This window comes from Chelonia mydas, chromosome 2 (assembly GCF_015237465.2).
Source record: "Chelonia mydas isolate rCheMyd1 chromosome 2, rCheMyd1.pri.v2, whole genome shotgun sequence".
Classification (NCBI taxonomy): domain Eukaryota; kingdom Metazoa; phylum Chordata; order Testudines; family Cheloniidae; genus Chelonia; species Chelonia mydas.
Genome location: NC_057850.1, coordinates 247,418,778 through 247,441,330, shown reverse-complemented (window position 1 = coordinate 247,441,330; position 22,553 = coordinate 247,418,778). Strand labels below are relative to the sequence as shown.

General features: G+C 42.0%; 1 protein-coding gene across 5 annotated transcripts in view; it reads right to left on the bottom strand.

The window, feature by feature from the left end:
• The window catches only part of XYLB (xylulokinase), a 146,138-nt gene that overhangs the window by 12,593 nt on the left and 110,992 nt on the right, over window positions 1–22,553 (bottom strand). For 4 of the 5 annotated variants that reach the window (XM_037891142.2, XM_043541601.1, XM_037891143.2 and 1 more), the window contains 2 exons: window positions 7,626–7,684; window positions 58–145 (listed from right to left, as the gene is read on the bottom strand). In XM_037891142.2, the coding sequence (XP_037747070.1) occupies window positions 58–145; window positions 7,626–7,684 (147 nt within the window). Of the gene's footprint in view, window positions 1–57; window positions 146–7,625; window positions 7,685–22,553 lie in introns of those variants that run through there. The other variant, XR_005224109.2, reaches the window with a different exon arrangement.

The window sequence follows — 22,553 nt, the reverse complement described above, 5'->3', positions numbered from 1 at the left end:
GGGTGCATGAAAATTAAATGTTCAGGTAGACCAAAGGACTTTGCTTTACAGCCTTACCATGAATTGCTCTGTAAGCACATCCTAAACAAGCAGAGTTGGCGGTGTCAATAGTATACACTGGTGCGCTAAACACATCAGACAGGACCTGGGAAGTATAAAAGCATCTGTTACATATGACTGTGAAACACAGGCAATAAGTAATTCCTTATAATTGCTGAGGCAAGCAAATGGTTCCTGCACGTGATAGCCAAATGTTTGTGCAGGCTTTGTACCAGTTACCTCTGGGGTCAATGTGTACTGACCCTTTTCATGTGACACAGTACTAACCTTTGGCAAACTTGACCCAGGTCAGGTGACTGGAGCCAGGAAATAAAGATACATTTCTTACAGTGTTGTCACTCCTTTATTACAAAGGTTCTGTATGCGGTTATTATCTCTCCAGCAAGTTCTCAGAGTTATCCCCCAAGACTTGTAAGGGGCAGATCTGTTCACTCCTGAACCAAGAAATGGGGGGCCAGATTCTCTGCTTCACCAAGTTTATGCTCAGCAAAGTAGAAGGAAGGAGGGGAGAAGTGAGGGAGTCAGCTGCAACTCCCCAATTCTCTGCTCAGACATGACCATGGTTAGAGCAGCCTGGAGGCCCAGAGCATTCCAGCTATTCCTCCTCTCTCTCCCCAACATAGCCCTTGTTCTTGGGTCTACAGGGAGGGTGGTATAGGAGTCGTGCAATCCTAACAGTATCCCAATGCAAGAGGACAGAGGGCTAAGTGATATCTCGTAGTGAGTTTCAGCTGGCCAGATCACTTCAGTGAACAAGAGGCTGCTCGGCAGCTCTCCAACACCACTTTCTACAAGCCATTACCCTCTGATCCCACTGAGAGTTACCAAAAGCATCTACAGCATTTGCTCAAGAAACTTCCTGAAAAAGCACAAGATCAAATCCGCACAGACACACCCCTGGAACCCCGACCTGGGATATTCTATCTACTACCCAAGATCCATAAACCTGGAAATCCTGGGCGCCCCATCATCTCAGGCATTGGCACCCTGACAGCAGGATTGTCCGGCTATGTAGACTCACTCCTCAGGCCCTACGCTACCAGCACTCCCAGCTACCTTCGAGACACCACTGACTTCCTGAGGAAACTACAATCCATTGGTGATCTTCCTGATAACACCATCCTGGCCACTATGGATGTAGAAGCCCTCTACACCAACATTCCACACAAAGATGGACTACAAGCCATCAAGAACACTATCCCCGATAATGTCACGGCTAACCTGGTGGCTGAACTTTGTGACTTTGTCCTTACCCATAACTATTTTACATTTGGGGACAATGTATACCTTCAGATCAGCGGCACTGCTATGGGTACCCGCATGGCCCCACAGTATGCCAACATTTTTATGGCTGATTTAGAACAACGCTTCCTCAGCTCTCGTCCCCTAACGCCCCTACTTTACTTGCGCTATATTGATGACATCTTCATCATCTGGACCCATGGAAAAGAAGCCCTTGAGGAATTCCACCATGATTTCAACAATTTCCATCCCACCATCAACCTCAGCCTGGTCCAGTCCACACAAGAGATCCACTTCCTGGACACTACAGTGCTAATAAACGATGGTCACATCAACACCACCCTATACCGGAAACCTACTGACCGCTATTCCTACCTACATGCCTCCAGCTTTCACCCTGACCACACCACACGATCCATCGTCTACAGCCAAGCTCTGCGATACAACCGCATTTGCTCCAACCCCTCAGACAGAGACAAACACCTACAAGATCTCTATCAAGCATTCTTACAACTACAATACCCACCTGCGGAAGTGAAGAAACAGATTGATAGAGCCAGAAGAGTTCCCAGAAGTCACCTACTACAGGACAGGCCTAACAAAGAAAATAACAGAACGCCACTAGCCGTCACCTTCAGCCCCCAACTAAAACCCCTCCAACGCATTATTAAGGATCTACAACCTATCCTGAAGGATGACCCAACACTCTCACAAATCTTGGGAGAAAGGCCAGTCCTTGCCTACAGACAGCCCCCCAACCTGAAGCAAATACTCACCAACAACCACATACCACACAACAGAACCACTAGCCCAGGAACCTATCCTTGCAACAAAGCCCGTTGCCAACTGTGCCCACATATCTATTCAGGGGACACCATCACAGGGCCTAACAACATCAGCCACACTATCAGAGGCTCGTTCACCTGCACATCCACCAATGTGATATATGCCATCATGTGCCAGCAATGCCCCTCTGCCATGTACATTGGTCAAATCTTAAAGCAAAAAAACTTCAAATCCAGACTCCAGCGAGAAACTGCTGAATTGGAATTCATTTGCAAATTGGATACTATTAATTTGGGCTTGAATAGAGACTGGGAGTGGCTAAGTCATTATGCAAGGTAGCCTGTCTCCCCTTGTTTTTTTTCCTGCAAAACCCCCCCCAAGACGCTCTGGTTAAACTTGGATTATTGCTGTGCACATTGTAAGATGAGCTGTTGCCAGCAGGAGAATGAGTTTGTGTGTGTGGTTTTTGGAAAAGGGAGGGGTATGGGGGGGTGAGAAAACCTGGATTAGTGCTGGAAATGACCCACCTTGATTATCATGCGCATTATAAAGAGGGGTTTCAAAGGGGGATGGGCTGTTGCCAGCAGGAGAGTGAATTTGTATGTGTGTGTTGGGGGGGGTGGGGGGAAAGGGTGAGAAAACCTGGATTTGTGCTGGAAATGGCTCTACTTGAGGATCACTTTAGATAAGCTGTTGCCAGCGGGGGAGTGAGGTGGGAGGAAGTTTTGTTTCATGGTCTCTGTGTGTATATAATGTCTTCTGCAGTTTCCACGATATGCTATGCATCCGATGAAGTGAGCTGTAGCTCACGAAAGCTCATGCTCAAATAAACTGGTTAGTCTCTAAGGTGCCACAAGTACTCCTTTTCTTTTTAAAAAGGTATAATGTAAGACATCAATAGTAAGCTAATAACATACTGATCATTAATAGTATTGTGTGGTGACAGATGACAAATTCAAAATTACAAACATATTGTGAATTATGTTCTTAAAGTGTGTCTGCTGGGCAGGGCTGAAGTTACCCCACTCTAGACAAAGGAATGTGGTTCTGCCACCTTGAAGGTACTTCCAAGGTGCATTAAGAGACAATGGAAATGCAATTTACAAAAAAGATAAACAGAACTATCAAGGCAACAAGGGGAGGAGATAATCACTCAGCATCACGGCACGGGGAGGAGACTGCAGAAAAACAGATTAATTGGCATTTTAGCAGATGATACTAAATTACTCAAGATAGTTTAAATCCAAAGCACACTGTGAAGAGCTAGCAAATCTAAGGGGAAAAACAACTGAAGACAGTTGGCAGTTTTTCAAAAAGACATTATTAAGTGCAGAAGAGTAAACTATCCCACTGTGTAGAAAAGATAGGAAGTATGGAAAGAGACCATCCTGGCTTAACCAGGAGATCTTCAATGATCTAAAAATCAAAAAAGAGTCCTACAAAGAGTGGAAACTAGGTCAAATTACAAAGGATGAATATAAACAAATAACACAAGTATGTAGGGACAAAATTAGAAAGGCCAAGGCACAAAACAAGATCAAACTAGCTAGAGATATAAAGGGTAACAAGAAAACATTCAAATATATTAGAAGCAAGAAGACGACAAAGGACAAGGTAGGCCTGTTACTCAATGAGGAGGGAAAAACAATAACAGAAAATGTGGAAATGGCAGAGGTGCTTAATGACTTCTTTATTTCAGTTTTCACCAAGAAGGTTGATGGTGATTGGACGTCTAACATAGTGAATGCCAGTGAAAATGAGATAGGATTAGAGGATAAAATAGGGAAAGAACAAGTTAAAAACTACTTAGACAAGTTAGATGTCTTCAAGTCACCAGGGCCTGATGAAATGCATCCTAGAACACTCAAGGAGCTGATTGAGAAGATTTCAAAGATAATCATGAATGGCTCAGATAAGTCATGGAAGACAGGAGAGAGTCCAGAAGACTGGAAAAGGGCAAATATAGTGCCAATCTATAAAAAGGGAAATAAGGACAACCCAGGAAATTACAGACGAGTCAGCTTAACTTCTGTACCTGGAAAGATAATGGAACAAATTAAGCAATCAATTTGCAAACATCTAGAAGACAAAGTGGTAAGTAACAGTCAGCATGGATTTGTCAAGAACAAATCATGTCAAACCCACCTGATAGCTTTCTTTGACAGGGTAACAAGCAGTGTGGATGGGGGTTCGGGGGGCAGCAGACGTGGTGAATCTTGACTTTAGTAAGGATTTTGATACTGTCTCACATGACCTTCTCATAACAAACTAGGGAAATGCAACCTAGATGAAGCTACTATAAGGTGGGTGCATAACTGGGTGGAAAACCGTTCCCAGAGAGTAGTTATCTGTGGTTCACAGTCATGCTGGAAGGGCATAATGAATGGGATCCCTCAATAAGGGCAAATGCAAAGTACCCCACTTAAGAAGGAACAATCAGCTGCACACATATACAATGAAAAATGACTGCCTAGGAAGGAGTACTGCGGAAAGTGATCTGGGGTCATAATGGATCACAAGCTGAATGTGAGTCAGAGTAACACTGTTGCAAAAACAAAAAAAGTTACAGAAAAAGAGCAACAGAAATTATTAGGGGTATGGAACAGCTTCCATATGAAGAGAGATTAAAAAACTAAGACTATTCAGTTTGTAAAAGAGATAACAAAGGGGGGATATGATAGAGGTCTATTATACCATGAATGGTGTGCAGAAAGTGAATAAGGAAATGTTAATTTATTCCTTCACATAACACAAGAACCAGGGGGTCACCTAATGAAATTAATAGGCAGCAGGCTTAAAACAAAATGAACAGTCAACCTGTGGAAGGTGACCAGATGTTCCTATTTTATAGGGACAGTCCCGATATTTGGGGCTTTTTCTTATATAGGTGCCTATTACCCCCACCCCCTGTCCTGATTTTTCACACTTGCTGTCTGGTCACCCTACATGGATCTCATTGCCAGGGGATGTTGTGAAGCCCAAAATTGTTACTGAATTCAAAAAAGAATTAGATAAATTCATGGAGGATAGGTCCATCAATGGCTATTAGCCAAGATGGTCAGGGATGCAATCCCATGCTCTGTCCCTAGGCCTCTAACTTCCAGATGGTGGGACTGGACAACAAGGGATGGATCACTTGAGGATTGCCTGGTTCTGTTCATTCTCTTTGAAGCATCTGGCATTGGCCACTGCCAGAAGACAGGATACTGGGATAGATAAACCCCTTGTGTGACCCAGTATGGCCATTCTGATGTTCTTCACAGATATTCCTGAGTGTTTAAAATAACCTTTGGTATGTACAAAATGAGGGATTGTGAATACAGTTTATTAAGTGGCAGCTTTCTATAGCCCCAGAATGAATTATCCAAAAGCGATGACAATAACTTGAAAACACTTTGTTTCCCGAGGTTTTGATTAAATTTTAAAGAATCCAATTAACCAGTGATTAAATTAAAGGAATGGCACTATATTGATCATATTATTTTAAGACACTTCTAAAAAGTTTTAACAGCAGCTTTATTATACTTAAACAGCAAGTTCTGTAACTTTATTACCCCCTCTCTAAGTTTGTTTCACTGTGTATAAATGTATTGTGAAAAACATCCAGTTCCTTGCCTAGATATAACAGTGAGGAGGTTCTACAAATGTCTCTAGGGTGTATATATAGCTTTAGAAATTAAGGTTTCACTCCCACTAAATGTACTGGCCCAAGTTCAACCCTGGTGTTGCCTTAGTGGAATTACACAAGCAAGGATCAATCTGGCCTAGTTTTTAATCTTCCTTATGTCAAGTTATTGACTAGAATAACCAGAGCAGATACAACAGACAAAGAGAAATAACAGCAACAAGCAACATGTGTCAATTTTTTCTCTTGTCCCAATCCACTTTAAACACTATTGTCATACAAAACTGAGAAAAGGGATTCTGGATGACTTGGGAAATATGGAGCCTTTCACTTCTAAGTCATGAGCTCAAATCTGGATCAATTCCGTAATGACCAAGTCTGTGATGGGGTGTACAAACCCCACATCAGGCAAAACTGCCTATACAACAACTTTGGGCTCAGGCAGCCTTGCCTCACCACCCCTGAGAGGCATGCTCATCTTGCAGGAGCCCAGTTCAGAAGGTCCCAGCCCTGGGAGGTAGAGAGACCTCTCTTCACTGGCTCCCAGGAAGGGAGGAACAAGCTGGCAGAGGCTTCCTGCAAACACTGTGCAATAGCTCTGAGGACACTGAAAAGAGGGAGGCCAGGGACACGTTTGGACTGTTGCTGTATTGTGCTTTTCCTTTGTTACCTTTCCTCTGAGGCCTGGAAGGGGTTGGGGAAGAAGGCCTAGAGGCAGACTGCAGTAGGTAGAAGCCCAGGGAAGAAGCAGGAGGTCTGAAGAAGCAGATCTCAATAGCCTGGTACAGGGGCCCTAGGCTGAAACCCAGGATAGAAGGATGGACTTGGTTGTCCTATAGGCCACCAGTGAAAGGACTGGTGACCAGACAAGGGTCAAAAGGTCTAGTGGGCCTAGAGTGAGGCTGGAGCCTTGGCACAAGGTTGCCAGACTATATCTGGACAGGACTCTCACTTACCTCGAAAGTGGTGAGACTCAACCATGGCCTGGCCAGAGAGTTGAGTCACAAGACAAAAGTGGCACCCAGCAGATCCCAATGGTGTGTCACCGAGACGACAGTGAGGAAAACCCTAACCACTGTCGCACCAAACCACAAGGCGGCACATTGGCTGGTAAGTCATTTTGTCTAAGACCTTTGTACTCTCAAAGCTGTTCTGGTGCTAGTGTGAAATAAATTAGCAAGATCAGTCCACTTTCTACTGGACAACTGTCCTTGTCACAAATACTACCACCACAACTAGCACTAATGATCAGTCTCAGGAGAGAGGTTGATGACTAAATGGGCCAGGGAGACTAAACTACTTTATCACCTAGAGGTTGTCCCTTCACAATGCGACTGAGGTGCATTGGTGGGGCAGTATGCTGTAGATTGCACTGATACTGCCTATGCTGTATGTGTCCTGTGGGTGAATAGAGGACTTCCGCCTCCAGCGCTCCCATAGGCATTACGGCTGAGATTTTCAAAAGTGTTCAGCATTGGCCTAACTTTGCTCTCATTGACATAAATGGTCCAACGTTGAACATTTTTTAAAATCTCACTTTAAATGCACTCTTACCAACAACTCTTTGGTTTGGTTGCTGAAATGATGTGACTTAAGTTATGAGACTTGGAGGTCATCACCATTTCAGATACTTTCACAAAACTAGTAAGTTGTAAATACTCTTCAGAGAACTCAACTTGAAATTAGCATTGGATTAACCTGTAAAACATGTGGAGAAATTATTATAATTTTGTTAATATGCTCCACACAATATCTCAAAATTTGAACAACTCTTAAAATCTCAAAAACTCTCAATCTTATGTGCAGCTATAGAGGCGGCAGACTCAGCACACGGATATAAAACTCTACTGCCAAAGCTGTTAATATCCAGTGCAATGTAATTTTCTTAACAAACTCAGCAGTCTGCACTTACCTGTAAGATCTCTTTATTATATGATGCTCCACCAGTGGCCAAAATCCTTGTTCTTGGCACTACAACACAAAGGAAAGGTCAGTTAAATAAGTATCATCAAGATATATGCTATTTAATTGGGCAATTAGAGCATGCAAGTGGGAATAAGACTACATGGTTCCTATCACTGACTTTATCACTGGCTTACTGTGTGACTCTGGGCAAATCCATAAGCTACCTCTCCCTCAATTTTGCAAGCAGTAAAACGGAGGATAGCGCTGCTTAGCCACTGTTATAAAGCATGTTACTATCCATGGATAAAAAAGGCAACATAAGTAATGTAACTCTAATATTTTGGTACCAAAATCAGAAAGCTCTATTGAAGAGGGATACAGTAACAAAGGCAAGATGATGATATGCTATAGTTCCGATTTGAGGTCAGCCTCAGTTTGGATCTCAGTTATGTACGTGCAAACTGACAGACAGCTTACAAAATCAGCAAAATTCTCAAAACACATCTCTTTGTGATGTTCACAATCACTAATCAGAGAAATTAGTGGCAAACTCCATCTGCCTGAATGATAAGAATGTGTTTCAAAGAATAATAATTAGGGAGTTACTAACAGATTCTGATAAAATAGTCTTTTTGAACCTTCACCCAAAACAGGAAAGAATGGTTACTTTCCTTGCAATAACTGTGACTCTCCATACATATTTCACTTTTGGTGCACATGTGCCCCATGCATTCAACACAGCAGTGTCTGTGGAGGCCATGTCTGCACTGAGTTCCCTCTCACTTCCCATAGATGAGAGCATAAAGGGCAGGGCAGCCAGAACCTGCACTCAGGTTCTTTGCTAATAAGAATCCCCCACAAGCAGGACACCAATCAGTGGGGATGAAAGGCAAGATTCAGAATCTTTGTGGAAAACCCATCTGGAAGAATCATAGTTACTGCAAGGTAAATAATTCTTTCTTCTTTGATAGGATTGTCCACACAGTTTCTACTCTTGGTGACTAACAAGCTGTTAAACCAGTGCTAGGAGGCTGGTATGCAGAGGCCCGTTTCAAGAGTGACTATAGGATACCTAACTGAACTAGCAACTGCTCTGAGAATAATGAGTAGTACCAGAGAATAATGAGTAGTAAAGGCCTGGATAAAACTTCACATTGCTGATCTACATATCTCTGCTGTGGGGATGCTACCCAAGCAGGCTGTGGAGGCCAGTCACCTGAACTCTGGTGGAATGAATTCTAATCTGTCCAGGTGGCTCTTTCCTAGCCAAAACAGAGCAACTCCTGACACAGTCCAAGACCCACTTCATCTCTGTGAAGACACAGGCTGCCCCTTATCCCTTCCAGCAAATATAATGAAGTGTCCAGGTGTACACCTGAATGGATTGGCCTATTCAAGTAAAAGGATAATGCTCTCACAGCATCCAACATGTGAAGTCTCATTTCACTTGCTGTGGAATGTGGTTAAGGGCTTCAGGGCTCCACCTTGCAGCCATGGGAGGTAAGAAGGAACTGAGTGAAGATTATGGCTGCCCTGTTCTTTATGCGCACTGTTATGTGGAGCAAGACGACACTGAGAGCACAGGCATAGCCCCCAACAGACACTGCTGTTGAAAATAATCCAATCTTATGCTCATGTGCACCAAGAGCAGAATCTGTGTGGACAATATCTTGAAGAACTGAGCCCATACCTTTTGGGATATTAAAAATAGCACCCTATTCATCTTTGAATCAACATTTCAAGAAATGCCTCCTTCTCTTCATTAATAATTCCCTCACTGTCCTGTGTCTTGTCATTTGTTTTAATGCTTGTCAGAGCACAAAATCTGTCTTTATGTCCATAACCCCAATTCAGCAAAGTACTTAAGTATATTAGTAGTAGAGCTGGTTGCAAATTTCACAATGAAATTGTGTTTCATTGAAAAATGCAAATTTCTCTAAACCAAAACTTTTTTTGGTCCGTTTCAACAAAAGTATTGTTGGGAAGCTTTCTCAGGTTTAGGATGAGATTTCTGGGCAAAATGAGAGCAAGAGACTAGCCCACCTCAGACAGCCTTATGGTCAGGGCACTCACCTGGAATGTGGGAGACCCAGGTTTAAGTCCCTTGTCCTCAACACGCAGAGCAAGGACTCAAATCCAGGTCTCCCACTTCTACGTGAGCACCCTGCCCATGGGGCTATTCTGGGCATGCTCTATGGTTTTTCACATAAAATTTCATAAGGTCTTAGTTTCATCCCAATGCGGAATGGGAACATTTTTGAAACCTTGAAAATTTTCAATGGATAGGAAAACCATTTCCTGCCCAGATGTTGTGGGTAGTCCCATTGACTTCAAAAAGACTATTCATATGCTTAAAGCAAGCAAATATTTAAATACCATTGCTGAAGTGGGGTTCATGTTTGTAATGTGCAGCATGAATTTATGGAATTAGATGTTTTGTAATAATCAATAGTAACTACTATAGTGTTTGGTACTGTTAAATGCTATAATGCTGAAGATCCCTCCCAAAGAGATATTTCACTGATTACATCTATATATCAGCCTCAATTTGGCCTGAGCTGAAGACAAAACACAATGGAAAAGGTGGTCAAACAGCTCTGGAGGCTACAAACCACTCTTTATATTCTACCTTTTAGAGAATCTGTAGTCAAAGCCCTGAACATAAAAAACAACAACAAAATGAAGATGTAGATTGCATAGGGTTCTCATACAATTCCTGAGCCTACAGTGACTTGCTCAGGTAGAGACTTTATGACACAGCCAAAGCACTGCAAAGAGAACCTCACTTTACCAATACATTAATCTTATTTTCCTTTTTGGTGCATATTCAGTGATGCACAAATTGAGTTTTAAAAGACATTAAGATCTCCGTCAATGTCAGTAAACAAATCAACCAAATGGCAGAGTGATTCCTCAGGGGAAACAAGTTTCAATTATACCTACATAGAGTGACAGATCCCTGCCAAGATTATCAAAACAATGTAATGCTGAAACAAGTGAAAAATAACCAATAAATCACTGTGCCTGGAAACAAATCTGAACTCTTTATGGTTTGCCTATTAGTTAAATTTCTCTTTTGCTACACCTTCGGCATGATATTCTCAAAAAAACATCACATCCAAGATAAAAGCACCGCATTTGAAAGTCATCCTGCAAAACAGACAGAAGTGAAAAACAGAAATAAGTTTACCTCACTTTGCCGCATGACAGCGACCAATTCAAAGAATGAGGCTGGCTTCTGCCTCCAGCCACATGGGGAATGCATCATACAATGCCACTATACCAAGGTCATGGAAGAACAACGTAGAAAATAAAGGTGATAAGGGCAAATAGGAGTCCAAATGAAAATTGCAACCACTTCTTGGGTAAATTGCTTCTTTCAGCTACTTCTACCCATGCACACTCCAGCCCTTTGTCCTTTTCTATGCTTTTGTTATGCAAGCATCCAGCTTTGGATCACTGTAATAATATAAGAATATGTTGCTGTATATTTTAATTGACCAAGGTAAACATTGGACTACAAATTGCTTGTTTTGTGCATTATCCAGATTTGTATTAAGTGACGTCAGTGTCTATACAGAAGACAATTCTTCTGTGTTGGCTCAGGGTCTCATGGCCATCATGACTCATCGCTGAGTTACCTCTGAGCCTTCTCAAATGCAATGAGTCATCAATTACGCGCAGGGTTCAGCCAATCCACAGGTGAGGTTCCATCCTTGTGATCCCAAGGCAGGTATATAGGCTCCTGAGGGAAACAGTCTCTCCAGTATGCTCGTCACTAACTGGCCAGGAACACTCCTCCTGCCAGTAGTTTCAACAGACTATCTTTGCTCCTGCTCCTGCCCATGTCTGTTCCCACTCCAGCCAGACCCTGTTCCAGCTTTCATCTGCTTCTGCCTCACCTGGCCACTCTGACCATTTCACCAAACTGCCCTTTTTCCATCATGCTTGCAGAGATGGAAACCTCTGTCACACCTGCTACTGAAATGTTGGAGTTAATTCAGTGCCTCCAGAGTCAACACCCTCTCTGCTCACAGATCCCGACAACCTCAGTACCCCCAGTGCAGCCAGATGCAGTACCTTTAGAACAAGGCCTGAAGGTCCTGCCACCAGGGAAGTTGGATGGGAACCACCAGAAGTTCTGCAGGTTCCTCAACCAATGCCATCTATTTTTCCTGATGTGCACTGAGATGTAACCCACTGATCAGGCCAAAGTGGGGCTTGTTATCAGTTTATTGACTGGTGAATGTGGGGGGAGGGATAGCTCAGTGGTTTGAGCATTGGCCTGCTAAACCCAGGGTTGTGAGTTCAATCCTTGATGGGGCCATTTAGGGATCTGGGGCAAAAATTGGGGATTGGTCCTGCTTTGAGCAGGGGGTTGGACTAGATGACCTCCTGAGGTCCATTCCAACCCTGATATTCTATGATTCTATGAAGCTCTAGACTGCACCTTGCCTCTCCTAGAACAGTCAAGCCAGGTACTTGGCAAGTTTGACAAGTTCCTCCATGCCTTCTCACTCATATTCGATGGCCCAAATCATGCTCATACGACCAAAGCTGCCTTGCAGTTTCTTAAACAAGGTGTTGCTCCATCTTGGCATATGCCACCCATATTCAACGTTTGCTCACTGACATGCAATAAACAAGGAGGCACAGATCTATCATTCTCGTCAGGGTCTAATAGATGACATAAAAATGAGTTGGGCTGAGTAGACCCCCCCCTCAGACCCCTATGGTGCTGAACTCAGATACTGAACTATGCATACAGATTGAGAACCAACTGTTCAAATAGTGCCAAAGGAAAAAAATAATGCCATGTTCTACCCCAGTCTAGTCTGGTCCCATTCCAGCCACTACCACAGCCAGTCCCAGTGTGACAGCCTGTGAAGATCAAAGTGATGCAAAGACACCTCATGGACTGGGAAAAGGAGTATTGGCAACATAACAGCCTTTACCTATACTGTGGTGAGCAAGGCTATTTTGCCACCAAATGCTCCCTCAAATCCAGACCTGCGGCAGATCAGAGTAACAACCACATACAGCCCCTTTAGAAGGGTCACAGCTGGACATAATCACCAGATTGAGTCCCCCAAGCCAACCCCCTCTTCTATCAAAATGTATTTTAACAGCTGTGGACTGCTGACATCCCCACCTGCAAGTCTTGCTCCATCTCTATGTCCTGTCTACAAATGAGGTGAACTGCTCCCAATTTGTACTTGTGGATTCTGAAGTCTCCAGTAATTTTATAGATGCTGGATTTGATAAGACTAACCAACTTCTGGTACAAAGAAAGCACACCTCAGATCTGGTGGAATTGATTGATACTGTTCTCTGGTCCTGTTACCAATGAATCTATGCCCCTTTTGTTTGAAATCCAAAACCTCCAAGAAACCCTGTAATGTAACTTGATCAATTCACTCTACTTCCACATAATACTTGGCATCCCCTGGCTCATGATCCAAATATCTTTTGGAAGATTTGAGGTACAGTGTGAGTCGGGCTATTGCCAGCAGTGATGTTTAGCCAAGTCAGGCACCAAGGAAACAAGAAACAGCATGGGGAAGACCACTTCCTTCTGTGTCCAGCAAATTCAAGGAGGTAACAATTTACCAATCCCTGCAAAATATTGAGATTTTGCCAATGTGTTTGACAAAAGAAATGCTGATATCCTACCCCCACATCACTCCTGCATCTGCCCCAATGATTTACAGCCCAGGGCCAAAATTCCATTTGAATGGATTTATCCCTTGTCAAACCAGAATTCCGAGCCCTACAGGAATACCTTGATGAGAACCTGGCAAAAAACTTTACCTGTCTTTTGTCAATGTATAGGTGAACAATGATTTATTGTCTCTTGTGAAGTCTTTCCTGCCTCAATCCATTTGCGGTATTACTGTTGTTGACCACTATACACCTGGCCCCCAACTCAAACTTCACAGTCAAGAATGGGGTTCTCCCATTAAAAGATCGGATCCATGTCCCCAGTGGCCAAGCACATCTAGCTCTACTCCAGCTATGTCACTACTCATCCCTGGCTGGCCATTTCAGTCACTGGAAAATGATGAAGTTAGCCTCTTGTAATTTCTGATGGCCAAAAGTACATCAGTCTATGAAGTCTTACATTAACTCCTGCAACATGTGTGCTTTGACAAAAACCTGGGCACTTTGGTTTCACTGATGGCTCTATCCCAGTGCTGGTCATCTCTGTGGACTTTATTATTGATCACTCCAATTTCCAAGGCCACGTGGCCACAATAGTTATCATTGACCTCCTCATAATGATGTCTTTTTTTATGCCCTGCAGGAAAATCTCTACTGCAGAGGTGACAGCCCAACTATTTTTAATCACATCTTCAAGCTCCATGGTTTACCATTGGACATTACATCTAACCAAGAATCGCAGTTCATTTCCCATTGTTGGCAGGAACTGTTCAAGCTCTTGGATGTTAATTTGTGAGCCTCCTCAGCCTATGGGAAGACAGAACAAGTAAACCAAATTCTGGAGCATCATCTCTGCTGTTTTATCAGTTACCATCAGAATGATTAGGTGCCACTTCTTCACTTTGCCAAGTTTACATACACTAGTTCTGACCACAAATCAATCCACCAGAGTCCTTTTTACACCAACTATGGTTTCCAGCCTTGGTTTCACCAGTTTCTCACATTCTGACAGCCTCTAAGCACCCACACCACAACCATGAAGAATTAAAAACCCACTCAGACTCCTCCATGACTCCACCAATGTACAAACAATACACAGACCTCAGTTGTCAGAATACTCCTCACATTGTGGTCTGGGATAAGGCATGGCTCTCAAAACAAAAACACCTTGTACCCAGCCCTCAAGGAAGTTAGGACACCAATATCTCAGCCCATTCCAGGTCATCCAATAGATTAAGCTGGTGGCTTTCAAATTCCAGCTACCCAAGATGACAAAGGCTCATATAAGTTCCATATTCCCATGCTGAAAAAGTGCAACTCCTTTTCTGGATGGATGAAGTCACCTCCTCCCCCTCTCATGGTCCAGTGGCAAGAAGAATGCCTGGTGAATCAGATCCTGAACTCCAATATTCTCCAAGGGAAACTCCTATTGCTCACTGATTGGGAGGTCTGTGATTCAGTTGATCGCTCCAGAAAGCCAGCCAACAACATACATGCTCAACCTACTTTTGGAATTCCATTGGTCACACCCCAACAAACCAGGCCCCACAATGCCTGGTATGTATCTTTTGAGGGTGTGTGATGGGATGGCTCATCCCTAAGTTATCTCTGAGCCTGCTTAAGTGCAATGAGTCATCAATTACCTGCAGGCTTCAATTAATACACAGGGAAGGTCCCACTCAGGTGTTCCCAAGTCACCTATATAGGCTCCTAAGTGAAGCAGCCTCTCCAGATGACTCAGGATCACCAACTGGCCAGGAACAATCCCCATGACAGTAGTTTCAACAGACTACCCTTGCTTCTGTTCCAGCCTGCTCCTGCTCTAGCCTTTGACTGTTTCCATTCCAGCCAGCCCCTGTTGCAGCCTGCATCTGCTCCTGCCTTAGCCAGCCACCCAGTGACTCTGACACTCTGTATAGAGAGCTGGTGACTGAGAGTGAAGATTACACCTTTGCAATTACCTCTTGCAATATGAAGTTAACGGAAACTTCTACTCCTTTTGGATCAGAGGACGTATTTCATTTGTAGAGACTATTAGATCTGATTGGGATTCAGCCATTAAAGGAAAATACACTTCCAATGGTAATCCATTCTATCAGTGACTTGGTAGAACATAAGGACCTTTGGTTCTTGAATAATTCAGTAGTTCAGAAGTAAAAGCAGGTTGACATATTTCCAATTAAATGTTTTTAAAATAAAAAATGGTCTTTCAAAAATATTTTTAAGTGGATGTTAATTATTTTTCTTTTTCACTTAATATTTCATACCTTTTATGCCTTTTCATATTTTTGTGATTCCCCCCCCCCCCACACACACACATTATTAATATTTTTGGCTTATCTAAAACCTTCTGTGAAAACGGTTGATATCTAAATGGTTTTCAACAATTTTTGATAAGCCAAAATGTAATTGTTTTTGAAGAAAATGTCAATAAAATATTGTGAAATTTTGAAAAAGTAAGAAAGAAAAAAAAATGGTTGTTTCGAATACTTCAAAATAAAAACCGAACCAACATTTTGAAATTTTTGCAGAAACAATTTTTGGATTTTTCGACCTCTCTATTTCAAAGAGTTCTCTCAGGTCTCCTTGCTCTATAGTTGATCTATAGACTAAACCAATGTAATGTATGGAGTGAAGTTTAGAGAGCATGTGGCACTTATCAGAAAGTTTCTAGTAGTTGACAGCCTGGTAAATTCTAGGTGTCTCCAACAAAGTCTGATCTACTTGTCTATCTATATTGCAGTAAGATGGATCAAAGTAAAATCTGCTTGGCTGCTTTTGTGGAGGCAGATCTGTATATGGAGGCAAAGACTACCCTTCTTGGGTTTCAGCAAGTTATGCTCATTGAGGAGGTAAAGGTTTCAAGAGAATGGGTCTGAAAAAGCCTGAGTTTTGATGACTTTTAGGTTATGACAGGTTTCAGAGTAACAGCCGTGTTAGTCTGTATTTGTAAAAAGAAAAGGAGTACTTGTGGCACCTTAGAGACTAACCAATTTAACCAATCATCTGGACCCATGGAAAAGAAGCCCTTGAGGAATTCCACCATGATTTCAACAATTTCCATCCCACCATCAACCTCAGCCTGGTCCAGTCCACACAAGAGATCCACTTCCTGGACACTACAGTGCTAATAAACGATGGTCACATAAACACCACCCTATACCGGAAACCTACTGACCACTATTCCTACTTACGTGCCTCCAGCTTTCACCCTGACCACACCACACGATCCATTGTCTACAGCCAAGCTCTGCGATACAACCGCATTTGCTCCAACCCCTCAGACAGAGACAAACACCTACAAGATCTCTATCAAGCATTCTTACAACTACAATACCCACCTGCGGAAGTGAAGAAACAGATTGATAGAGCCAGAAGAGTACCCAGAAGTCACCTACTACAGGACAGGCCTAACAAAGAAAATAACAGAACACCACTAGCATCACCTTCAGCCCCCAACTAAAACCCCTCCAACGCATTATCAAGGATCTACAACCTATCCTGAAGGATGACCCAACACTCTCACAAATCTTGGGAGACAGGCCAGTCCTTGCTTACAGACAGCCCCCCAACCTGAAGCAAATACTCACAAGCAACCACATACCACACAACAGACCCACTAACCCAGGAACCTATCCTTGCAACAAAGCCTGTTGCTAACTGTGCCCACATATCTATTCAGGGGACACCATCACAGGGCCTAATAACATCAGCCACACTATCAAAGGCTCGTTCACCTGCACATCCACCTATGTGATATATGCCATCATGTGCCAGCAATGCCCCTCTGCCATGTACATTGGTCAAACTGGACAGTCTCTATGTAAAAGAATAAATGGACACAAATCAGATGTCAAGAATTATAACATTCAAAAACCAGTTGGAGAACACTTCAATCTCTCTGGTCACTCGATTTCTGATCTCAAAGTGACTATCCTTCAACAAAAAAACTTCAAAAACAGTCTCCAAGGAGAGACTGCTGAATTGGAATTAATTTGCAAATTGGATACAATTAATTTAGGCTTGAATAGAGACTGGGAATGGTTGAGTCATTATAAAAAGTAACCTATTTCCCCTTGTTTATTCCTCCCCCCCCCCCCCAGTTCCTCAGACGTTCCTGTTAAACCCTGGATTTGTGCTGGAATAGCCCACCTTGATTATCATACACATTGTAAGGAGAGTGATCACTTTAGATAAGCTATTACCAACAGGAGAGTGGGTTTGTTGCGGGGCGGGGGGAGAAAACCTGGATTTGTGCTGGAAATGGCCCACCTTGATTATCATACACATTGTAAGGAGAGTGATCACTTTAGATAATCTTTTATCAGCAGGAGAGTAGGGTGGGGGGAGAGAAAACCTTTTGTAGTGATAAACACCCATTTTTTCATGGTTTGTGTGTATAAAAACATCTTCCGTATTTTCCACAGTATGCATCCGATGAAGTGAGCTGTAGCTCACGAAAGCTTATGCTCAAATAAATTGGTTAGTCTCTAAGGTGCCACAAGTACTCCTTTTCTTTTCAGGTTATGGTCCATCTCTTCTCTCAGTCTCTCTTCTGAAGGTGAGGTGGCTGGGTTGTTATTCATTTTAAAGATTGTCCTTTTTTTATTTGTACAAATTGTGTATTTTAGTGAATGATATGCATGTAATTGGGTACATGTTATAAACAACCACCCAATCATTTATGTACAAAGAGACCCAAAGACATCATTCATCCATCATTATCAACTGTTTTCAGCTGACTGTGGTTGAACTTGTCAGGGGCTGCCATCCGTCCCTTATGGCAGTGCACAAAAGGTACTTAAATGAGTGCTGCTGAAATAACCTAACAACTGTAACAAACATAATTCATGGATTAAATCTTTTGACAGTTCATGGAATTGGTTTAAACATCTTTTTAATTAAGGCCCCATCTACAGTACACAAACACTGATGTGAAGAATTGTAGCTTTTTAGAGGGTTGATACACAATATTTTCTCCTACTGTGTGCGTGCTAGCACTGCTAGGTGTAATGTAAGATCTATGAAAAGAAGGACTCCTGCAGGGTACACATCTGCTACACATATCTTATCTGCTGTAAGAAACATATTGGCTTTGTTTTAATATTGGTTAAAACAGTAATGCCTGTAGAAAAAAGAAAGAAGCAAAGATAGCATCAGTTTACCGGTGCAATAGGTAGGAGTGACACACATTTTCCTATACAAGTTCTGTCTGTGTCTATCTACTTTGAATGGAATCCTACTCTGCCTAAGGAATGCCCTCTCGGACCTCAGACCTCTAGCCGTCATCTCTGAGGGCAAGGACCTATGTCCCTTCTCTCTGCAGACTGTGGTTTTAGGCCGCAGTCCCCTTATAGTCACTGTGATGCTCTCCAAGCAGGTCTGACTAAGCATCTAGCCTCTACACTTTGCTTTGTGTCCAAGGGCTATGACCAGGGAATGCCAGTGACTACAAGTAACCCAAACAGGTTTTTCAAAGCAGAGTACATTTAAGGACAAAAGCATACAGCGAAAAAAACATAGAACAAAACAAATGTCAAGACACATACTAAATGTGCCAGAAGTCACCCATTTTCCACAGCGGGGAGTCTGGCAGGCTGAAGTCCTTCCAGCCCTCCAGCAGATTTGGGGTCCTTTTATTCAATCAAAAGAAGGCTTCTCTGTCAGGATAAACTCAGCCTTTTAAAATAGAACTCTTGCTTTGTCACCCAGCTTCCTGACAACAGGTAAACCCAGTCACAGCCCCTTCCTCCCCAGAGGTCAAGCCTCAAAAGGCTGGGTATCTGCATACCCAGCTTTGGGATTTTGCATTAATTATCTTCTAGTGATTCCAGATTCCACAGGAAATCCTCCAGTGAGCCAGAAACATATAAATACATACAACATGTATTGATACAAAAGACCGTGAATATTCTAAAGGCTCACATTTTTCTGGCCCATTTGAATAGAATAGTCTTTGAAGTGCTCATGCTTTCAAAGCTGGCTCAAACATTCAGATAACATTCCAAATATTAAATACAATAAATAGTCTCAAGATAGGCCTGTGTTCATTATATCTGTCACAGTGAGCAGATCATTGAATTAACTATTACGAATATGTACTATGGGCCTAATCCAAAGACCACTGAAGTCTATGGAAAGACTCCTGTTGACTTCAGTAGTCTTTGGATATCAGGTCTTATTTCAATCATGGCACAATAATGTGTCCAAATCTGTCCTCATTGAGATCTTATGAGCATAATTAAGTCAGAGGGCAGAATTTGATCCAACATTTTTAAGTTTAAAACCAATTTCAATCCCTGAATATAAATGTCACAGTTAGGCTTAGATTCAGTTTGCGCCCCAAATTCCACACCCACGGTGTCATTTGAAACTCTGGAGAAGACAGTTTCCTTTCCTTAGTCCAAGTAGCTCAGCAGTATCTACACGTTCTAAAAAGTTTTATGGAGTTGGAACTTTCTTCTCATTCATAGCTTGGCCCCTAAATAAAATAGCATGATGAAAAAAGCATTCAAGATGCAACATCACCTCATTCCAGCAATAAATGTGATTGCAAATAACTGCAATTTATGATTTACAAGTAAAGGCAAAAATCAATCCCTTCTTTATTTTCCTGATTAAACCCCAAACTCTGCAATTTAATGAAAAACAAAAACCGTGAGTTTATATTTGTATTATTTTGTCTGATTTACAAAACAAACCCTTGAGAATTGTTCCTACTTATAAATCCACATACACCTCCTCCAAAAATCATGTTAGTCTTTCTTATTATTACAAAGTTGGCAAAATTAATCTCATGCTCTTTAGTGAACAGTTCAAGGATTCCCCTTGCCATGTACCTTAAAGCCTGATCACACACACAAAATACCAATTGCCCCTTTGTGCCCCTCCAAAAGGTACTCAGCAGCTTGCAGAACCAGACCCTTAGTCACAAGCATGTCTGCCAGACTGTGGTATAGCACAGCTTCACACATTCCATTCAGTTGTGAATACTTTAACTCACAATAAAGACAAAATACTGCTGCAAAACAGGTTTCACTGCAGTTTAGATCTAGCTGAAGAGGGCATGGATGGCACTATCTGGAATAGCCAAGTTCTGGATCTGGTAAACCAGTACGAACGATCTGCCTAAAATGATTCTGAACCCTGGTTTAAAGACAAATGGATAGAATTCCGTCATCCCTGCTATACTAAAAAGCGAAAATTGAAAAGCTAGGTCAAGTGTTATTTATTTTTATTTCAAAACGATAGCCAAACTGGAGAAAACATGGGAGGAACGAACAAGTGCATCTACTTCAAAAATTTGCAAACCGGTCACTTGGTCTACAGTTAACCTCTTCATTAAGCACTACAAGGTTGATCTTTTATCTTCTCCTTTGGCAGGAAGCTGCTGCAGGAGGTGGCCCAGAAATAATAGACATTTGAGCAAGCTCACAAAAAGGGGTTACTTCTTTCCTACGAAACTTTTATTTCTGATGTAAGTAATTTGAAATAATATAAAAAAAAGATAACCTGCAGGGCCTAATCCTGATGAGCTCACCAAGACAAACTGCCACTGACTGAAAGAGAAACATTTGCTTGCTGAAAGCAAGGGTACGGAAACAAGGGAATCTATTCATGTGTTTTCCCATTTAAACAAAAAAGTTCCATGTGAAGCACCAAAGATGGAGGCAACACTACTGGGCAAGCAAACATATTAAGCTCAAAACATTCATTCTCTGCTTCTGGACAACGTAGGGAATATATTGATCGTATAGAACAGCATTCAACTCTTCGCTAACCTGCTATGTGACCATGGGCAAGTCACTCCACTTCTCTGTGCCCCTTACTATGTGTACATACAGCACCTAGTATAGTGGCGTCCCGATCTCAGTTGGGCCCATGAGACACTGTTATACACACACACACACACACACACACACACACACCCTCTCTTTGAAAGTGAATTTTTAACAAGGGTCTCTTGTGGGCCCCAGGAACTCCCTCCATCCCATTACTGGTAAAATTAAGACCTGTTGATGAGTATGATGTTTTTAATTTAACTGAAAAATAATCACAGACAAACTAATAGGCAGAATGATATTTTTTTTTTAAGAATTGCCCTAAATCAGGATTAAACTGTTCTGACTCTCAGTGTATCTTAACAGACAAGTTCTAGGTAGCTAGCCATTCACTGGGCTGGGCTCTTATAAATTGGATGCTGTTGCCAAGCAACAGTAGGTGCTAAGGAATGAAATACAGTCTGTAGAAACCTAATAGCCTGAAGAAAAACAGAATCACAATCCAAGATTTATGGCGTATTTAAAAAGGAGACAGAGAATGTCACAAACACACATACACACTATTAATTTATTTTGTAAATATAATTAGTATGTTTTCATAATGCATAATTAACTAGCAAAACAAAAGAAAACTGTTAGGTGAACTGCTTTATATTTTTCTTTATTAAGCTTAAGTAGACGGTCAAAAGATTCTTAAGAAATTAATCCATTAAGACTGAGCCCTGACATCTACCATGAAGACATTTCAGAAAAAGAATTCTGTGTTGATAAAGAACACTGCAATTGCCAGTGGTTTATCCAGGATATCTACATATCTGTGTTTTTCTGCCATGCTCATTGACATGGCATCTGATCATCAGAAAATTCTGTGTAAACCTATTAAGATTTAAAAATATTTTTAGCAAGTAAATTAGAATACATTAACACAACTCATCTGTGTTCACCCATCATGCATATTTTATACTACTCAGGCAAACTGCCTTTAAATGATATACCAGAGCTATGCAGGATACACTGTAGCATAGTGAACAATGTAATCCTGTGATAAAGGTAACTGTTTCCATAGATGTAATAGTTTATTTGGGGATCCTGATGGACTGTGTATTTTAATCTGCAAATACACGAGGAAGATTGGGCCAAAAGTTTTGGTTGTAACCAAGAGAAGGGACTAGCTGAAAGCCTAACAAGATCAAGCTGACCCAACAGAAACAAAAGAAGCTGCATCAGCAGTAGCAGGATTGCAACTTTGTTGTGACCTCCTTCCAAGTCTCAATTCCATGGGCCAAATTCTTCCCTGAGTTAAGGCTACTCTGGTCCCTTTCACTTTTGCAGAGTGGCCTTAAATGCTGCATAGTTGTGCACAGAAAAAATATAGGGGGATCTCTGGTAGCACAGAACTGTCTTAGTGGCTGTTATATCACCGTCTGTTTCTGCAGCTATATTGGGGGTGAAGGAAAGTGGGCATGACTGGATCTTCCCTGCACCTCAGTAAC